Source organism: Patagioenas fasciata, chromosome 5 (assembly GCF_037038585.1).
Source record: "Patagioenas fasciata isolate bPatFas1 chromosome 5, bPatFas1.hap1, whole genome shotgun sequence".
In the NCBI taxonomy this organism is placed as follows: Eukaryota; Metazoa; Chordata; class Aves; order Columbiformes; family Columbidae; genus Patagioenas; species Patagioenas fasciata.
The window spans coordinates 42360522-42381448 of record NC_092524.1 but is presented as its reverse complement, the minus strand read 5'-3'; the positions used below and the strand labels follow the sequence as shown (position 1 = coordinate 42381448).

Sequence of the window (20927 nt, the reverse complement as noted above, 5' to 3'; positions counted from 1 at the left end):
CATTCATATAATTATAAATGCAAACAGAAATGAAGGAAATTGTCAGTTGGTGTAGTGAAGCATGAATTTTGGCTATAGATTTATATAACTATATATAATTTGTCACGGGTGGTAATTTCCTAAGAAAAAGGAACAAAGGGACAAGAAAACCTGGAAAAGATAGCCCTCAAATTAGCACATCAGTACTTGTGGTTCCTCACACCTGTGGGGCTGAAAATCAGACACATGAAAAAGGCAGACAGAGTTGAAGATGTAATAAGTATTACATGTATATACAACGGAGAGATGCAAATTTGCACAGCTAAAGATAAAATCAGACCAAATAATTGGAATGGAGGAGGACCTTCAAACACAGAGGTCCTCTCCCATCATGGATATTTCCCATTCCCTACTCTTTGTTTATAGCATTTGGAAAATTGTAACTCTAACTGCGTGTGACCCAGGTATTCTGCTCCCCTCCTCCTCTGATCTTGCCTGATAATGAATGGAGCCTTTGCATCTGAAGAGAGGAAAGGAGAAGAGGAGGGAAGTCAATTAATCAAAGCCATTTTTCCAGACACATTTGCAGCTATGAAGCAGTCTAAATATCACACGAGCACATATACATTATGGAAAACGCACATGCATTGGCCTGACAGCAGCTTTTTAAACAACACATTAATGTCATCCCTAGCACTACCGTATATATAATGCAATTTACAAGCTGCAACAAGCAAAATTTCCTTCTGAAGTTCTCTGCACTTTTCCCAGTCAGCATGCACTTGTATATAAATATCAGCAGTTCCTATTTATCAAGAAAGTAAAAGTGAGGCAGGAAACATGCAGTTTTACTAAAGCTATGGAAGTGTAAATAAACAGGAATAAAGACCCCAAAGGTACAAGTACAAAGCCCCAGAAGTGCTGTCTTCTGTTGACTGCACGCAGCAAAGAAGCTTAGCCTTCACAGAATTAAGCTGTCCCCTGACTTTTAGGAAATCAGCTGATCCATCGGACAAAAATACTCCAGAACCTCCATGGGGGAAAAAAAGTACCTCCTGATCTTTCCTGGGTTCTGGGCACACTAAAAATAAGAGATCGCTTTTCGAGCCTATATTAATTTCTCCCTCTCAGCTAATTTGTCTGTACAACTGGAAGAATTATTTGAAAAAATATTTGAAGTTCCCCTGAGGATTTATTTTATGGCTGTAGATACATAAATTTAGGAAACTTCTATTGAGTCAGTATCCTACAGCATGTATACATCGAGCTCTGATATGCAATCTTTCACTGTTTTGAAACCCTCTGTTCTTAGCAAATCCTTGTGATGTGGTAAAACACAACCCAGGTCTTGACTTATTCATGTCTGCAGAAAGGGCAGTCAATTATTATATGTTTTAGTTTCCAGAGGCACACAGACTTTTTATAAGCATGTGGGTTTTTCTAAAGTCACAAAGTGTCCAACTAATTATTTCCAGTGTACTTTGTGTCTCTGAAACACAAATGAACAAGTAGGTATCATGTGGACCTACAACGTATATGTAAATATAGATTAGTTCAAATGATACGGCACTTTACACCTATTGCCAGATTAAGATACTGCATTAAAATAAATATTTTCTTGGTCAATCATACTATTAGCATGTGTGGTGTGCTGGGGTACCCCTGAGACCAAATTTTCTTGAGGTTCATTTTTGGTGTGTTTAAATACATTTGAAGAACATGGCACAGACAATTAAAATTATCTAAGTGACCTACAATTTTAGAATTTCAAATAGAAAGCTGAATTTAAAATTTCCTAATAGTCATTTATTTTTCTGGAGAAAAGCACAATATTACTAAAATATGGACTTGTATATTTAGGTACAGTTGAATGCATATTTTGGCTAAGAATGTAGCACTTTTAATTATAACATTCACTGTGACAAATATAATTCAATTGTGAAATTTAGAGTCCTGGGAACAGTTTCTGGTGGGAAAAAAAAAAGCGATTCTTTGACTATGACAATCCTGGAAGGATAACCAAACTCCCACAAATATTATCAGCAATGCTATATTTTGGATAGGGAGACAGTTTCAACACACAGTAAAATTCTAAGAAAATGGAACAACTAACTTGTGTCACTTATTTATTAAATATATGCTATATACCAATAATCTCCAAGGAAAAAAAAATGTTGAAAGTTTTTTTTTTTATTACAATATTTCATTTGTCATAAACAGAACATGACTTCAAACAGTTCCTGAAAATGTAGTCTTATACCCTTAATATACAGTTACTTTTGCAACTGTATTGGTCGTGGTACAGTTACCTCCCAATAGCTTGCTGTGACAAAATACCAAGAATTCAGGTTTTGGCTATAGAAAGGTAGCTGTCTATTTCTTTTTTCTTTTTTTCTTTTTTCTTTTTTTTTTTTTAAGTTTGTTGTGTTTTGTTTTGTTTTGCTTGGGTATTTTGGTTGGAATATTTGGTTTTGGATGAGGAACAACACATACAGACGCAGACAGAGATGCACATACACAAGGTTCTTGTTAGCAGCTAGAGCAGAGCCAGGCAGAGCTGAACAGAGCTGAGCCAGGCTGAGCGGACTTTTACTAACAGTTTTCAATGTATAGGTTTACAGATACGGGCCTGGACCAAGAGGTTAGACAGGATGTTTTTTCAAAAAATGTTATTCCAAACACACAATACTCGTGTCTGTTTTCAGCCACATTCCCATGCATATCTTGTGAGCAGCGTTCCAACCCACTCATTCACACGCCCAGGCCCAACATTCATACATCATACATATGGGAGCAGTTTTCCAACCTGAGATATTATTCTCACTGGCCTGGGCTATCACTCCTTACACTCATAAAAAACATACTTCTGTATAACCTGTCCAAGGCCCTTTAGCTGGAACCGCACGTCCTGCCATTCCCACAGGTTTGTTATATTGGCTTTGTTTGTTTTGTTTGTTTGTTTTCTTGAGGAGTTCTTACTACACAGAAAGTCTCTGCTTGGTCAGTGCCTAGAATTTATGTACTCAAGTTAATAACCTAATAAGCCATGTAATAATGTAATGGCATTTTCATACTCCTGAACACTACCTACCAATGACACCCAGTAAATAAAAAAAAAACCTACCATGTAAGCTGCCCTTATATTAACATGGAAATGGTCATATATTCAGTATTCCAATAACATAATACTAAATACATAATTAACTGGTCAATGACTATATAAAATTGATATTCGTATGCAATTGGGACATGGGAAAAGATCCTATATTCTATGAAATTTTGCATTTCACACATTACATCTACAAACGTATCATCAAACTATTTGACTTTTTAACAATTGGGAAATACCTTATTCAGGGAAGCCTCACATTTTTCATCAAGGATATAAAGCCTACTTAGTATTAGAAGTCACTAGGATAAGTTATCCTGAGAATTAAACCTTGCACGTGAAATGGTTCCAGTCAATGTCCCCTTTATTTGTGTTTTCCATAAAACCTAGGTGCCTACAAAATTTTTATTTCCCCCTCTTCCTTTAAGCTGTGTTTCTCTCTGAGTGACATTCTACCTGATCTGGGAACCTCACTAGTGAAATCCCATAATCATCATCTCATGCTGGCATTGTGCCACTGTAGATGTCGATCAGATGGAAGATGTTTGACTGCTCAGACAATTTCTTTGTGTAAGTTTATCATTCATTTGAACATAATATTAATTGAATGTTCTGAGCTGAAAACGTCTAGTAACGAGATAATTATAGCAACCCTGGGAATGATTTTACCTTCTGATCACTGATACCCAATATACTTTTTGCCTGGGAGCATGTTTAGGAAGAGACAAAGTGGCGGGAGTTTAGTGAAGAGTAAACAAAATATGTTTGAAGGTGGAAATGGTGAAAGACTATAAGAAATAAACAACACTGACTAAATGATGATTAAGAGAAAGGACCTTTATTATCTGTTTATATTCCATGAAACTGAACACCAAGCAGAAAGACAATTTACTTGCATAGCACAGTATCAGAGGGTCTATGTTTTGAATGCATAATTTTAGATGTAGAGAAAAAGGATAGTTAACCCAGCTCTCCAAAAAACCTATTTTGTAGATTTAGTTTAGAAGGCATCAAGGTTATTTTTGCAGATACTTCATATTTCAAACTCACATAAATTCTTCTGCTGCAACTCTCTTTTTTTGTCTTTCATTATATAAGTTTCATTATATAAGTCTTTTCATTATATAAGTCTTTCATTATATAAGTTTCTCTTTTCTTTTTTCTGTCTAAACATTTTACATGGTCAGAACCAAAAAAACTTAATGTGAGGCTTCCTAAATTGAATCTCAGTTTGTTTCCTATCAAGAGACAACAAGGGATGGAAGAACACAGGCAGAAAAGCACATGGCAAAATGGCTATACAATGAAACAATTGCTAAGTTGCCATTAGCACGTTGAACTGCACATCCAGTCCTCCATGTCTAACTGTCCTTGATAATTTCTAGTCTTCTTGAGATACTCAGGAAATAACCTTCAGAAATCAGTCTTCTGACTCCTTTTTCTATGAAGATGACATTTTCCTGGTTGATCTTACATGTTTCTAGACACACTTCTTTCACCTGGGGAACCACCACACCCGAAAGCTATTTCATCAAAACATGCCTAAGTTGTATTGTCCCACCACATCCAGAAAAAAAAGCCAAACAACAGAAAAGAGCTTTCCAGCCCAAAGATAAATTCATGGGGCATAGTAGCCTTCTAAATATAAATTTATAAACTAACAGAACAAAAAGCACCAACTGGCACTAAATAACACTATGCATTTTTAGAACAATCCTTAAAGGATTTTAGTTCTATTAAAATTTCAGAGGAATATGAGGGAAATGTAATTTGCTTTTATATATCTACAGATACAAGGTTTTACACAATTAAAAGGTGAACTAAAATGCTTTCTTAATAAAATATATCTAATAAACTGAGATCCCAAATTATTAACCCAATTCATCTGTAGAATTAAGAAATGAAAAAAATGAATATAGCAGATGCAAAAAAAAACCCTTCACCTATCCAGACCTCCATTCATGCCCTGAATTTTCTATACTTGTGCTGAAAGCTTGGGCAATGCAAACACCAAAACACAGGCAGCAATTGTATTACTTCTAGTACTTAAAGCATGAATGATATTATGCCTCTGAGAGATGTAGCACAGAACCCATGGGAGTGGACCATAGCTCTTGGTAGGTAAGTAAAAGTAAATATAGTTTAAATGTTGCTGAAAGTGTGCTTGTTTGCCCTTTGAGATTGCAGCATTATATTTTATAATGATTTCCAATCTCAGATTTTTTTTCAAATTAAATTTCATTTGACTTTCAAAAACAAATGACAGATTACATCTATATTGATCATACCAGTATATTAAAATTTCAGGTAATAGCATACATTTTAATAGATGTAAAAATTAAAATGGAGTTCCTACATAAGCAATTTACTAATAAAAATTACTTTCAAATAAAATTTTTAAAGATGTTTCAAAAGTTGTTACAGTGATAAATTAGTGTAGAGAGCATGACCAAGTTGTCATTCAAAGAGTGATTATTCTGCAATTGCTATAAAGCTTCAAAGTCAGAACTCATGTGAAATACTTCTACACTGAAATTTCCTGATCAAGTTAGTTCAAAGCATTTTATAGTGGCAGTTTGATTTTGTTATATTTTTATAGGCACTGAAGGTCCTGCATGCAAACCGTTTCTTCTGGAGGCCAGACACACAATGGACCCAGTGGAATCCAGAACTTTCACCACTCAGACTTAAAGTATCTGTGCTTTGGGAAACCTCAGCACCCAGGAGTGTTACAGTTTCCAGTTGTGAGACTTGAGAAAGGATGAACATTTGTAACACTGCCAAATCAAGTTACCCTGCCTTGTTCAGATTCATCCATGTGTGCAAATAAATTTAAATATTTCTGTAAGTCTGAACAATCTGGGTTTTAATGTGCTCTGTGACAGCGGTTGGCCTTGTTTTCTAAGAAAACTCTATCAGGTATTTAATGCACACTCAGAGGAATATAACACCCTCTATATTGCATGGAAAAACACCGTGTTTTAAGGATCTCATCACTCCCTTCTCCAAAGCAACAAACATAAGCTCAAAAGGACCTTGGATAACAGTGAAAATAAAATTCTAATTTTTTAAAACCTCAAACATGATTAATTAAACAAACAAACAAAAAGAGCAATAGAGTTATTCTTGAGACATACATCAGACTTGTTCATATAGTATACTTCCATACATTTAGATCAAAAGACTTCAAAATCCTCACAAGTGATAGAGTTTTGATTTTGGACATGACAATTTTCCCTTCCCCTTCAGTAGAAGAAGCAGAGCTACTTTAGGATGACACTCTAATATGCTTTCTTTCTGGTCAAATGCCTCCTTTGTCCAGAGACACCAGCAGCTCTCAGAACTAGCAAAGCTGGGACAGCCTCCTGTTAACAACTAAATGTAACAGGCAGGTTCAAGAGTGCTAACTTTTATTCTGGGGTTCTATCTCCTTTCTATGCAGAACTATGTAAATTTGGGGTGGTAGCAAAGAGAAGAAAAGGAGTCTTGGGAAGGTCTGAACCAAACAAAACACAAAGTAAATGTAATATTCTTTTTTCCTTCATAGCTGTACAAAGTATCTACACAGCGTTAGGTATCTGCAAAGTTTGAAGACAGGTTTAGAAAAAAAGTAGCACTCTTCACACTTTCCTTTTGATGTTCTCTGGAACTTCAGTTCAAGGAACAGAAAAATTTACATAGAGGTTACTGGGGTTTTAGATTTTAAAAGCTGAATAGTAGGCACAACTGACAATATACATGCATTTGCTTTCATTAAGGTTGATGTCTTACTTCCTATTAATTCCTTTTATTTGCCTGTGCTATTTTAAAACTGCTAGGTTTAGTCTATATCTCTGATTAACACGTTCTGCAGACTGCTTCCTGTATAAAAGTACATACCTTCAGGAACCTGTGCATACCCAAAACATCTTTCAAAATAACAGCATAAAGTTAAAAAATTCCAAATAAAAACAGGCTAAACAGATTCAAACTAAAGTGCTTAGAGATGCAAGAGATTACTCCACTCATGGTGCTCAGACGATTTAGCACCACCATCCTGCAGATATTATTGGGTATTTTGAGAAAAAAAAAAAAAAAAAAAAAAAAATATATATATATATATATATATAAAAATCGGTTGCCAAGAACACTGGAAATGCCCAAATAGCAAAAGCACAGTACATAACTTAGCCATTTGAGAGGCTTTAATACCTTTAATAAAATTACTGTTACCACCGCTACCACAAAGACAGCCAGTAGATTAGCCCAAGGCATGTGTATTTAACCTTATTTTCAATAAGAACAGGTGTTTAATACTTCTCTAAACTGACATTTTTCAGAAAATGAGATTTTCCAGGGAGATGAGAATGATTTTTCTTTTTTCAGACACAGCAGACTTGTTACAAACAGACAATCAGTTATCACGAGATATCACAGAAGCATCATTACTTCACCAATACAATTTCTTAAACATGAAAATACAATCTATTTTCTCTGTCAAAGCATTTACTGTTTACAGCTAAGAAAGTGCTGAGCCATGATGTGGCCAGAAACATTTATATTGGACACAGGAAAATTCTTTCATTTCTCTTTAGATACAAAAACTCTCTAAACTCACACGTATTAAGAAGAATTTGGTTTTGGAGTGGAGATGACATCTAAACTTCCTATGCAGAAGAGAAGCAAATGCTACTGTGAATCAAATTGCATCATTTGTTTTGAAATACTAGTGATACTTTGTGGTATTTATAAGGCTGTAGCACGTAAAGTAAATATGGTGACTGAGAAGGTTAATTTAATGGAACAATTCTGGGCTAAAAAACACTTACGTGGCACAAAACTTGCAACCAAATTGAGGTAAAAATTACACACAGGGATCACGCAATTTATTAGAATAGAAAACAAATTCTGATTCATGGAAATTATCATCTAGCATACCCAAACAACAGTTCATACTGCAATGACTCTATGCAATCCTAGCTGCTGTTCTATTTGCTATTCTGGTTTCACCTAAACATAACATATATTTTTGCCTAAAAAAAAATCATTAAATAAACAAATAACCATGATGTGAAAAACTGATTTTCAAGGAGGCCATCCTCCTCCATTCTTTTCACGAGTGACAAACCAACCCTCTTTGTGCTATCTGGAGAAACAGGAAACCACCAACTCCTGTCTTTTCTAAGGATGTCTTATATCCAGAGTTAGGAGAGTGAGGTGAAACATTGCGAGAGGCCCATGGAGAAGGACTTGGGGGTACACGTGGATGAAAAGCTGGACATGAGCCGGCAATGTGCACTCGCAGCCCAGAAAGCCAACTGTATCCTGGGCTGCATCAAGAGAAGTGTGGCCAGCAGGCTGAGGGAGGTGATTCTGCTCTTCTGCTCTGCTCTGGGGAGGCCCCAGCTGGAGTCCTGTGTTCAGCTCTGGAGCCCTCAGTACAGGAGAGACATGGACCTGTTGGAGAGGGGCCAGAGGAGGCCACAACACCTCTCCTATCAGGACGGGCTGAGAGAGTTGAGGTTGTTCAGCCTCCAAATGAGAAGGCTCCAGGGAGACCTTATCATGGCCTTTCAATACCTGAAGGGGGCTTCTAAGAAAGATGAGGACAGACTTTTTAGCAGAGCCTGTTGCAACAGGTCACGGGGTAATGTTTTTAAACTAAAAGAAGGGAGAATCAGGTCAGACATGAGGGAGAAATTTTTTACAATGAAGGTGGTGAAACACTGGCCCAGGTTGCCCAGAGAGGTGGTAGATGCCCCGTCCCTGGAGACATTCAAGGCCAGGCTGGCTGGGACTCTGAGCAACCTGATCTAGTTGAAGATGTCCCTGCTCATTGCAGGGGGTTGGATTAGGTGACCTTTGAAAGTCCCTTCCAACCCAAACTCTTCTATGAATCTGTGATTTGCTCTCCTCCATATTGCAAACTTAAATGTAAGCAGGCTAAAGCCACCATCTTACTCAAACAGGCAAAAAGCAACAGCCACTTTGTAAGAAAGTACATCAGCATGGGAACCTCTGACCATTATTTAGTTGGTTTTGAAGAAAAAATGCAAAATTTATCATTACTGTTTATATATGTATCTTTATATATCTATCTTTTTATAGTAACTACTCCTACATTTATACAGTCCTGAAATTACATTCGGCCCTTTGAAGGCAACCACAAGGCTGATGTGGCCCCGGGTGAAAATGAGTTTGGCACCCCTGCTCTGAACCTTTTCCTCAGTGGTTCTTCACATTTCCTCATTTGCTAGCTTCTTTACTGTGCTAAAGCCATATATCTTTTCAGATCAGGGACAAAGACCAGTACAATGTCCATTTTAACCAACTGAAATGGTCGAGAGCAATATGGTGAATTCTTATTTGTTGAGCTGATAAGAAAGTCTGTTTCGTTTTGCAGGCAGAGCAGTACCATCTAGACAGATGCTTTTAGCTCATAAGCTGCCTTCAGGATACTGTTTTTGATGAGATATGATTTGCATACCACCAAGTCTATGCTTAGAGTCTGCTAGTAGCTGATTTTGATCAGGGTGCCAATGGGCAAGCATCAGCATAACAGAAAAAAAAAAAAGAGCTACAAAAGATAAAGTGAATCAGAAACCTTTTTCAGAAGTTCCATTTTTGATAAGGTCAATGAAGCTATATTTTCATGGGAAGTGATTTGAGCTCAATCGTTCACAAAATTCAAAACCTGCCTCACTTTTTTCTCTAGTAGGGCTGACTGAGCCCTTTGTGGTAGGATTCTGCTGAAAAACACCCCTGTTTTCTGAAAACATACTAGCATTTTCAACATCTGCCAGCTTGGGTGGCTGCCTGCAGAGGTGCCAGAAGTTCAAGTGGTGGCAGCTCCGTGTCAGCCCTCCCATATAAATGGGAAGCACACAGATCCCCAGATCAGTTTCACCGACGTTACTCAGTTGTGAAGACCCATAAAATTGAAAGAATAATTTCAGTCATGATTCCAGGGATCTCTGAAAGCATTTTCACTGATAGTTTTGTGCTTTGGTGTTATCTAAAAATGAGGCATACAGCAACTTGTGTTCTGCAGAAAATCAGGGAATTGGGGTTTAAAATTTAAAACTGTCCTCCAAGCTGAAGGTTGTCTATTTTGGCACACATTCTGCATGCAGACTACCTTCCAATTTGTACAAAAAATTCATACTCTTTACCAAATCGTATGTTTACTCATCATGGCAAAATCTATGAAGTTTAAGTTGTAACTGTGATTTAAGAATGAAATTCCAATTTGTCCTACAGTTAATAATCATAATTGTGGTGTATTTGGGTATTGGGGCTGTGCCTGACTGCACACACAGTGCACTTAGTTGTGAATTCTCTGGGTGTCCCAGGAGCTGCCCAGCTGGTCTCTGCACAAATGAGATAATGGGCTAATTGGGAAAAACTTGAGGAGAAGCTGCCTTCCGCCTTCACAACAAAGTGCTTCACTATTTTAGGAGCTGTCCAGGTGGAACCTTCAGACAGTCACAGAGACGCCTGCAGGCAGCTCTTCCTGGGCTAAGAGCAACAGACAGACACTACTCGCAGGCTTCAAAGTGCTGATTAATATCCTGGGTGGACAATCTTGCCAGAGCAGGTATAAGAATTAATTAGAACAACAGTTTGGGGACTTCTACCAATTTAAGCCAAAGATGTCATGCAAGGACACTTGTAATTGTGACTTGCATTGCCATCCTGTGTACTCCTCATGTGTACATTACCTTATGCAAAGATTCTAATAAGTTTATGTTGTAGGTTTCCTGTGGTGTTTTTGCTGTTGTTTTTATTTGGTTGGTTTGTGTTGGGGGTTTTTTTGAGGTTTGGTTGGTTGGTTGGTTGGTTGGGTTTTTTTAGCAAATGCACTTTCTTTAAGTGTCTGTGCCATACCATTTCTCAAAATTTCAAAGACATAGAAAAGTGAGACTAAGTGAGGAGAGACTTAAAAATTTAATCCTTTATCAACAATATACATTGGGACCCTAAAATGACATTCAAGAACTTAACACACTGAAAAATTTGGAGTATGATCAGAACATTGTTCTTATTTTCTCTGCAAGACTTTTCCCAGCCAATAATGAGAAAGAGAAGAAGTGTATTTTTCTGTTTTCCTGCTCCCGTATTTTCTTTTCTTAGATTTTGACAGCAGAGATATAATTCATGAATGCAAAATATTATCTCTTGATGGCACTAATTTTGTTATTGCAACAAACATATTTCCAAGAAAACAATATCACAGGTGGTGAAATTGATAATCTGTGCCAAAGGCTAAGACCTTGTCTCTACTAATAAAAATAAAAATACTAATCTATACCAAGTTTTCATTCCTACAACCAGAAAATCTGTACCAGTGAGGAATCATGAGGTTTCCTAGTGTAGATGCAGTATATAGAAAAATAAAAAAAAACCCCACAACAACAACAACAACAACACATTTTCTTTGTTTTCCAGGTGAGTTTGTTACCAGTGTCTGTACTATGAACACATAAATCTGGAACCTAAACATATAAAATACTAAGTCCTCTCTAGTTCAACAAATATTAGCTGAGTCTGACAGCATGTATAACCTGACTGGCAAAAGAAGAAAATGAGCAGTTTAAGTACCCTCACAAAGACCTTGATCACCATTTTCTGACAATGCTCAACCATGGGAAATTTTAACATTGAGCTTAATGTGAATTGAAGTTCATATACTTCTGTTTAAACACAGGTTAGGATTTCTGACAGACAAATGCCACAGAAAAGCCGACAATCTAATTAATACAAATAACTATCTACCCCACTATAAAAATGCTTCATATTTTAAGGGTTCAATTCTGCTCTGTAGAAACGAATGTGATAGCATAGGTTTTCTGAAATACAAAATGAAAAGTTACTTTTTTTTCAAGTTGTGCAACGATTTTTTCAGTGCCTCTATATGCTATCCAAATAATTATAATACCATCAAATTGAAACTGAATTGTTCATTAGACATTTTACTTCTTCACAGAAATAAATAAAACCCACCTTGTTTCATAACATGGTCATCCTGAAACAGACAAAGATATTCTTACCCCAAAAAACATGCAGATATCCAGAGTACAGCAGGGAGCTTGAGTACTTATAGGGGAAAATAGTTGTACAGCTGCTCACATAGTCTTTTATTCTGACTACCTCTAGCAATGAAGGATTTGCCTCTGGGCTACTACTGGTGCACACTCCAGTCTGATGGTTGTGGTTTCACCTCCCAGGAACCACAAGGCAAAGCTGGAAGGCATTTGCCTGCAAAAGAGCTACTGTGCTCCTCCCCATAGAAGGGGAAAAAGAAACTGGCTGTGACAGAGACAGCCTGGTGATTGCCCTGTTGCTGGAATATGTTTCTTTTTTATCCAGTCAAGACTGAAAATTGCGATTCTACTCATAAAACTCATGTCTCCAAAAGTTTCTTGTTACAGAGTAAGACAAAAAGAAATTGAAATGACCAATGCCTTTTCCAAGGTCTGATCTCACTATGTGCTCTGTGTCTTCAGAGTACCTGTAAACATAACAGGAATCACAGGACCGAGTGTGTGCAGCACAAGGCAAGAGCCCAAACTCTGCCAAAAAATCCCAGATCTGCAACATAAGGTGAAAATGCAGTGTCTTTGTACTGCATTTGATAGACTGCCACAATGGGCACTTGGCTGCCTGTAGGCACTACTACACAGAAATATTTAAGAACAAAAGACACAAAAGAGTTTTCTGTACAGCTGAAATTTTGAAGACAGTTTTTAGTTTGGTTCTAATTGTATATGTGGTTTATGTATACTAAATTAATTTAATAATGGCCACTCCAGTATCACGATAGGGATTAGGATGACATCTTTTCCTCTAATGAATCATGTGACTTCCTGGGACTGTCAATTTTTCACCATCAGATTATCAGGGACTGGAAATGAGACTGAGCTTTGGACACGGATGCTCTGACATGGGTTCAGCTAATGCACTGTTTTATCTAGCTGGGGTGTGTAGCTCGTTGGTTCAGAATAGTGCTATCACCGGGTTTTCTTCCAGTTCACGCTGGTGAGAACCTAAGATTTTGGCATAGCAAGAGGGAATTTCTTACCTTAATTTTCCATTCTTTCTTTTTCTTATTACCAGAGAGAGACACTTACCTATTAACGTACCTACCCACTGAACAGTATGCATTGATCTTTATTCTTTACTTACAGTGTAAAATTTTGCTTTTGAGAACTTAATACCTGGTTTAATTCAGGTCTTTGTTTCACTTCCTCATGACCAGAAACAGTTCTTGGAAGAATTCAGTGGAAATCTGATGAGGTTTATCAAATACTTCTCAATCTATAATCCTCGTCTCTAATGTATTCAGGAGATTATTCATCCAAGTGTTTTCTACTTCCATCCAATGTTTTAGGTTTTTGCATAAGAACAGGGTCAGTGACAGTTGTATCAGTTACAGGACAGAAATCCACATCAAGTAAAACTATTGAAATACTTATTTCAAATATTTCATTTAAATGACTCTGTACTATGTTAGAACTGTGGGAGAGACAATAGGAGTTCCTTTCTATTAAGACTTCTGTTATTGTTGCAGTGTAGTAAATATCCTGGAATGATCAGCAGAAAAAACATCGTCCTTTCTCTTTTTGCCATTACCATTTTCTTTCAGTTTTGAAGATAATTTCTGAATTGTAATGTAATTTTAGCTTTGATTTTAATTTTTAAAAAGCTATAACTACGTATTTCAAATACAGAAAATAATTTTTTGTTATTTTCATTAAAATAAACTGCAGTGCTGGAAATCTTACATTAAAATATAGATGCACACTAGTAATTAAAAATAATAATCAAATAAAAAGCACAGCAGAACACTTCAATTACTGATAGTAATCATAGTATAATCTTGTCCTACCAAGTGTGTCTCCAGGTACAGTTTAAGGCTGTCTGTCTCTGCTTTAGGAGGAGTCCAATTCTCTGTTGTTTCCATGGCTTCATTTAACCAGTGAATGAATTCATCCAGCTTGCTTACAAACCCCTTACCAGATAAGAAAAAGAGAGAACAAGAAAAGTATATTTGTTAGTAAAACAGTAATCTGCAAAAGGTATGTTTTGTTTGTTGTGTTTTTTTTTTTAAAGCCAGTAAAATTATTGTACAGTAAAATTATTGTACAGTAAAATTATTGTACAGTAAAATTTTGCCTTTTACAAGCATGCAAAGAAAAAACAATTAGTAAGTGGCCTTCTTGTAAACATGGAGCAGAACAGTGTTTCTGGGGATAATCTAACATGATATTTTGGGACAGGACAACATGAGCTCCATGTGACTGTAATGAAATCAAGAAAACAGCAAATTTTAGAAGATATGAGAGGGATTATGTAAAAAGGTGCGTACAGATTACAATGAAAATTGAGCTGAAGACCTTGCACTGGGCAGACTGGGTGTAGCATGGGTACAGTTCATTGAAAAAAGTGCTGGACTAAGCTGCATTAACAAGGTTTGCATCAGCAGAATGAGGGAAGAAACTGTTTGTCAGAACTTGGGTCTTGTGATTCCTGCTTAGTTCATAAGATGAGGCTCAGAAGAAATCAAACAGTAGGTGAGACAGAATATATAGCGTTTAATATAAATATTGCTGATTGCATGTGAGCCACACAGATGGTGTTCCTGAGAAGATAGGAGCTCCCGCTTCTCAGGAGCACCATTTATTTCAAGATTAGTACCAATTATATTGTCTGATTAAAAATAGTGCCCCTAAATTTACATGATTGGATGATACTATAGGCACATACTGAGTACAGATAATTTTACTGAAGTCTTATCCACCACAAAACAAGAAAGTAAATGGAATAAACTGACCAGGATGTATATAAGCACCCTGGAAATTAACTCTGAAGAGGAATGTCCCTCTATTAAAAGCATCATAAGACTATATTAAGTTAGGCTTAATACTGGTTATTAGTTATTAACTATGAATTTCACAGCATGTTGAGCATTTTAATTTCCAGTTGGACAACAACGCGGTATACACACTCAGTATCTCACTCTCACCACTTTATGGAATGATTTCTGGTAATTATTAGTCCATTCAGATTGCTAAAAGCAAGATAAGCATAAAACTTTTAAAGATGCCTGGCTGACTCAGGAGCCCAAATCCCCTTTCCTGAAGAGGCACGTGAAACTGGAATTCTAAACAAGACAAAAATGGGAGTTTAAGCAGTTGGTGCACAGCTCCGTTACACAAAAAAGTGCAATGGTAATAAACCAGACCAAGCAGAGACATTTTGGCCCAACGCTGTGCCAAGAAGCAGGGTCCAATAATACACTCCTGGCTTCCAGCTGAAGTAGCAGTTCCGAACCGAAGCTAGCTTCTGGTGGGACACTCCAGTGCACACTGCAGGCATGACAACACTCCCTGAGACACTCTGAAGACTTTGTTCTAATTCTTTTTCTTTTTTTTTTTTACAAGTCCCTGCGAGTCCTCAGGATGAGGAGGCTATTGCCAATCTCTATTCATGGACTCCACTGTATCTCAAAAGCATTATAAGGAAGAAAACTTATTCTGAGAGTTTAATTGTAGGCTATCAGGACGCTCCAGAAAGGGGGAAGGAAGACAGGAAAAACAACGCAGTGCATGCAGTGTCTGAGACAACATGCCTCCACTCCAGGGCAAGCAACAGAGATAGCTGCAGCTCCTCTGGCCCACAGCAGGCCATGCCACAACGGCTATGTTCTCCACATCCAGACGTGGGACAGAGTGGGCAAGGTGTTCCCCTGGCTCTGTGGCTTGCTTGCTTTCAGCTCGCAGTGGAGCATAAGAGATGCCAGACTGGCAGGGGAGTGGGAGACTTGAGCTGAGGAGGAGAGGAGCAGGAGGTGTAAAGTCCTTCTAGTCCCTCCAATAAATCTCTGCCTGGATTTTAGCAATGTGCTGTCCTTGAGAGACAAGGTGATATGGTAAGCACCAAAAAAAAAAAAAAAAAGTCTCTCTCTTGTATATGCGTCGTGTATTTTACAGAGAGAGACACATATAACATCTGCCTGCAGTACTCTATGTCTGTGTGCCTTCAAAAGGGAGCTCAGGAGCATTGCAGGCTTGCGCCAGTATAAAAACCAACTACTAGCAACTGAGTTACTTCTGCCCTCTCACAAAACCTGCCCGTGTTTTAACATCTGCTGGTGCTGAGCAGTTCCTGCGCAGCGGGCTCCAGCGGGCCGCCGCGCAGCCCTGGGGTGCTGGAACACCTGGGGGCAGTTTGGGGGCCTGGAAAAAAAAAAAAAAAAAAGAAAAAAATAGATACGGCCACCTACAAAGCCACGATGAGCCACGTTATCTCATAAAAAAAGAGGAAAGGCTGCAAGCACCTGTGCCCTGGCACGTCAGGGTGGCGGCCCAGGACACGGTGCCCGAGGGGAGCCCCGCGGCACAGGGGAGCACCGGCCGCCGCCAGGCCCGGCGGGTTTTCTTCCGCCAGGCAGCACGAACCACAACAATCCGACTACTTTTCAAACGACAGCGATAAAATTTTATTGAAACCATCCGAATGAGTCCATCTGCAGGCAGCGAGCACAGCGGAGGGACGCGGAGAGGAGCCGGCAAAGGGCCGGGAACGCCGAGCAGCGCGGGGCCGCCGGCAGAGGGATCGCCCCCGCCCTCCAGTGCCCCGTGCCTGGCGCCACAGCGCCACCTTCCGGCCCCGCGCCGCCCGCAGCCGGCCCGATACCGCCCGCGGGGTGCGGAGCCGCCCCGGAGCCCACGCAGCGACCGCGCGGCGGGGGACAAAAACCCCCCAACAAAACCGTATCGTCCCTTCGACCACACGCATCGCAGCAGAACTACAGACAGTATGCTTTAAGCTGTTAGAAGGCGTGCAAAATAGAAAACTGTTTTTATCTCAAATTGTATGTAAGATTAAATTGCAACAATGCCATTCCTCCTTCATTCCTTCATCTGTCACAACTTAATGATCAAAACAATGCCCCGTTGTTTTTCAGGTTGGTTTTGTTTTGTTGGTTTTGTTGTTGGTGTTGTTTCGGGGTTTGTTTGGTTTTGTGTTTGGTGAGGTTTTTGTTGTTGGTTTGGGGTTTTGTGTGTGTCCTTGTTTGTTGGGTTTGTTTGTTTTTAATAGCTCTGCCTATGATTCCATCTGACATTTTAACAGCCTGATGACAGTGAGCAAGGAAGGAGACACCTTTATCATCCATTCACCAGCTCCGTGACTCACCCCTGCCTGGGAGGTCAGCCCTGGACTGGAAATTGAAACCTGATCAAATATAATCAACTGCAGCACCTCTGCAGTTAGAGATGAGCCTACAGTTTGCTCTCGATGCTGAACTTTCCCTTCTTGCCTTTGACTTTTTGTTAGGGTGTAGTTCTTGACAGGCTTTGGGATTTAGGCCAATTCTGGTCACCAGCTGTAGCCTAGACCTGGAACTAACTGTTCTCTGGTGCCCGAGCTGGCGCAGGCAGTTGAAGGCAGGAGGCCGCCGGCTCTCTCGTACTTAGAGAAAGAGCATCTGCCGTATCGATGGTCCATGTAGCCCTGTCACAAATATAAATGCGAGTCCTTAATCTCCTCAAGTTTCATAACAGAGGGAAGACCAAAACATAACTTATCCTTGACTAAAAAGCCCCTGCCCCTCCACAGATTGACCAATGCAGGGTCATTTCTACGTAATCAAGATGGTCTAGTTGGTTGGAATAGAATGCAATTAATGATGTGCATGTCCTCAGGGACACAAACTGCATTACAACAGGTGCTTTTCTCATCACTTAGGATACATCCCAGATTATACATTTTAAATAAAAGTGTTCAACAAATTCTAAAAAAAAAAAAAAAAAAACAGGGAAAAAAATGTTGTCTTATCATCCAGAATATCTATTGTGAGACTGCAAGAGCATGAAACTATGCTTTAAAAATACAGATTACAACATAAATTATATCAAAACAAAGGATGGGGGTTAATATGCAATCCTAAATCCAAATCCAGCAGTATGCAGGGAAAAAAAAATAAATTAATAGGATAGCAAATTTTACCAAATACAGGATATTTTTCTTTTTTTTTTTTTTCATTTTGTACAGAGGCACATGAAACCACTTTATATCCCTTCCTAAACACTTCTTACTTTTCTGCTCTTTCAATTTTAAATTCTTATTTTCTAGATTTTTTTTTCCCTTCATTATTCTCAAGGTGGGAAATATTTCCAACAGGTATAAACTTCTCTGGAGCTACGTTGATTTATACTAGTTAAGAGTCTGATCTAGACAGTGTTGCACTTGCAATGATAACACTGTAAAATCTATCCAATTCATGCTTTGGTAATGGGAAATTAAACTATTGTATTCTCCATCAAAACTTCTTAGAAGTTGAAAACGCCAAGTCAGCCACATTGAAGTTAAAAATTACTGTACAAGTATTCCTCAGGGAGAAAAGAGAAGAAGAGAACAGAAAAAAGGAGCACCAGTATAATCCAGTTTCCGCCTTTTAACCAGCTGGTTCAGTTTTTCAAATCTAATAGTTTTGTACTGTGCTAGCAAGCTAGATGTTATTAACAAAACTCAAGCCCCTACATGACACAGTGTAAAACTATTCTTATTCTGTGTGGATTTGTACAGAAACAAATGTTTCTGGATTATTATTGGATGATTTGTAGCAACTTCTACAGTGAAGTTTGTAAATAATGATAAAGCCCTTCTCATACCACATGAGAAAAATGTTTAAACATTCATCTTTAAACATTCAACTCTCCATTTTGTTTTATGACAATTTCACAGATTTTCCTAGGGAGAGGAAGAAAGTTCTAATTACACATCCCTGAACAAAGCTAGAGCAAAAATGGCGTCATTTGAAATTTGGCATGTGCAAGGTTATTTTTTGCAGTCTAATTCTATTTGCTCTGGATGGATAAGAATAAGAAAGACAGACAAATGTGAGCACTGAGGGACAAAAAAAAAAAAGCTGTAACTCAGTGTTCCTGCTTTATGTCTTATAGAATTAAAATACACTTAATTCAATTGTTCTATAGAATTAAGGAATTAATTAATTAATTGCATAATTAAAAATAAATTTGATGGGATTTAACTAAATATCCTGAGACTTCCCCATTAATGACCAGAACATTCTCTTTTTTTTTTTTTTTTTTCAGTCAGAAGACATGAGAACTCACTTGCTGCATCACCCAAAAAGGGCAGGGGTGCATCCACTCTGAGGCCAGAGGCACACATGGATATTGGGCCGAGGAAGGGGGCACCTGGCAGTGTGCCTCTCGCCCTCCTTCTGTTAAATATAAAGGAATGCAAAAGGCACAGATCCCCTGGCTGCTGCAGAGGGCTGCAGGGCTCCCCACGCCCAGCACAGCTGGTCAGAGGATCCTGGGTCAGGCCGCCCAGCTGTGCCCGGCATGTGGGGGGGCAGCTGCAGAGCTGCGCTGCCAGAATGGGAAACCCTGGAGCATGGCAGCGAGGCCTACTGAGGTAGTCCGATGAACAAGTCTCACATGCAATTCATTATATTTAATGGGACTGTGTGCCTTCTGACTAACCCAAGTGTATGTCAGAAAATTAAATACTTAAAATGAACACAGAAATAAGCAGTCTTTGGCATCCCGAGCAGTTTGTGCCTGGCTTTATTCCTCTTTCTTGTCTTGCTGAATCCTGTTTGCCTATTTTTGCCTATTCAGGAGGACTGTTCAGCACACCCCAGTGCTCAGTATCTGCACCTGCTCCTGCCTCTGGGCACAGCCCGGGAGTTCCTCACTCCCTATGTCTCCAGCTTCCTCAGTCCTCTCCTGCGCTTTCCCATTGAGCTTCAGAAGCTCACCCCATCCCTGGCCAAAGACTGACGTCCTTTAGAAACAGGTATCCATTAACTCCCCACTTCCTAGTGTGCAGAGCAGACAACAGGACCAACGCTTACTGCTGTCAAATGAGTCAATCAAAGGACTTTTGGTAACCACCGACCCTAGCTACATGCTCCCCTGGAGCTGGTGGCACAGCCAATGCTCAGGTCAAAAGTAGAGTCCAGGAGAAAGTTAGGGGCTGTTTCTAAATAATAAGCAGTTTATCAACTTAAAAACTTCTGATAACAACTACAAAACTCGTGATAACTACATAAGTGCTTAGCATACTGTAGAAAGACTTCAGTTCCCGTTGATATTCCCACACGCTCTCTTAACTTGTCAAGGGTCTTGCTCAGACGTATTCTCACTGGATTGAAGTTTTCTGAATAGCACACAACTAAGACCTTTAGGAAAAACTTTTACTGCCGCAGTCATGAAAAACAAAGTGAGACTATCGAGGGAGTCGCTTAAAATTATGCACAAATGCCTCTCCACTAAGCAAACACCACTCCTTGCACTAGAACTTTTAAAGTTTCCTAATTTTATTTCAGTGGTTTAATTTTACTTTTACATTACAAGCTCTCTCTCTTTTTTGGTCAGATAGGAAAGTAAACAGCTCTGGTGTTCAATAATTTTAGCACTTCAAATGATCTCATTTAGACTTTGAAGTTCAGCTTTCATTAATTGAATGGAATGGGAAAGGAGGAAGTTTCCATCTCAGCTGCAGCTATCACTTTACAAATCCAGCTTTTATTAGATCACATTTAAGAATGGAAACAGACTAAAACCTAGTTCTGTAATTCTGAGTTTTAGTCTGCAAGATTGCACATGTATGATTTTTATTTTTTTTTTAAGAACTGTGATAACATGGAAATGTTACTGTATTAAAAAATGTAGCTTTGTTTGTTTGTTTGTTTTGTTTGCAAACTAAAAGCAGCAGTAACTTACATGTTTTCAGTACATTCTTGGTGTGAGCTTCCTTTAGATGAGGAGTCTGGATATGTGCGCCTAAGGAAGCTAGCATTAACACTGCCAAAATTACACCA

General features: G+C 38.6%; 1 protein-coding gene across 4 annotated transcripts in view; it reads right to left on the bottom strand.

Annotated features, from left to right (window-relative positions):
- AKAP6 (A-kinase anchoring protein 6) overlaps positions 1–20927 on the bottom strand; it is a 286646-nt gene that overhangs the window by 152092 nt on the left and 113627 nt on the right. For all 4 annotated transcript variants that reach the window (XM_071809385.1, XM_065838655.2, XM_065838656.2 and 1 more), the window contains one exon: positions 13956–14078. In XM_071809385.1, coding sequence (XP_071665486.1) covers positions 13956–14078 — 123 coding nt within the window. The remainder of the gene's footprint in view (positions 1–13955; positions 14079–20927) is intronic.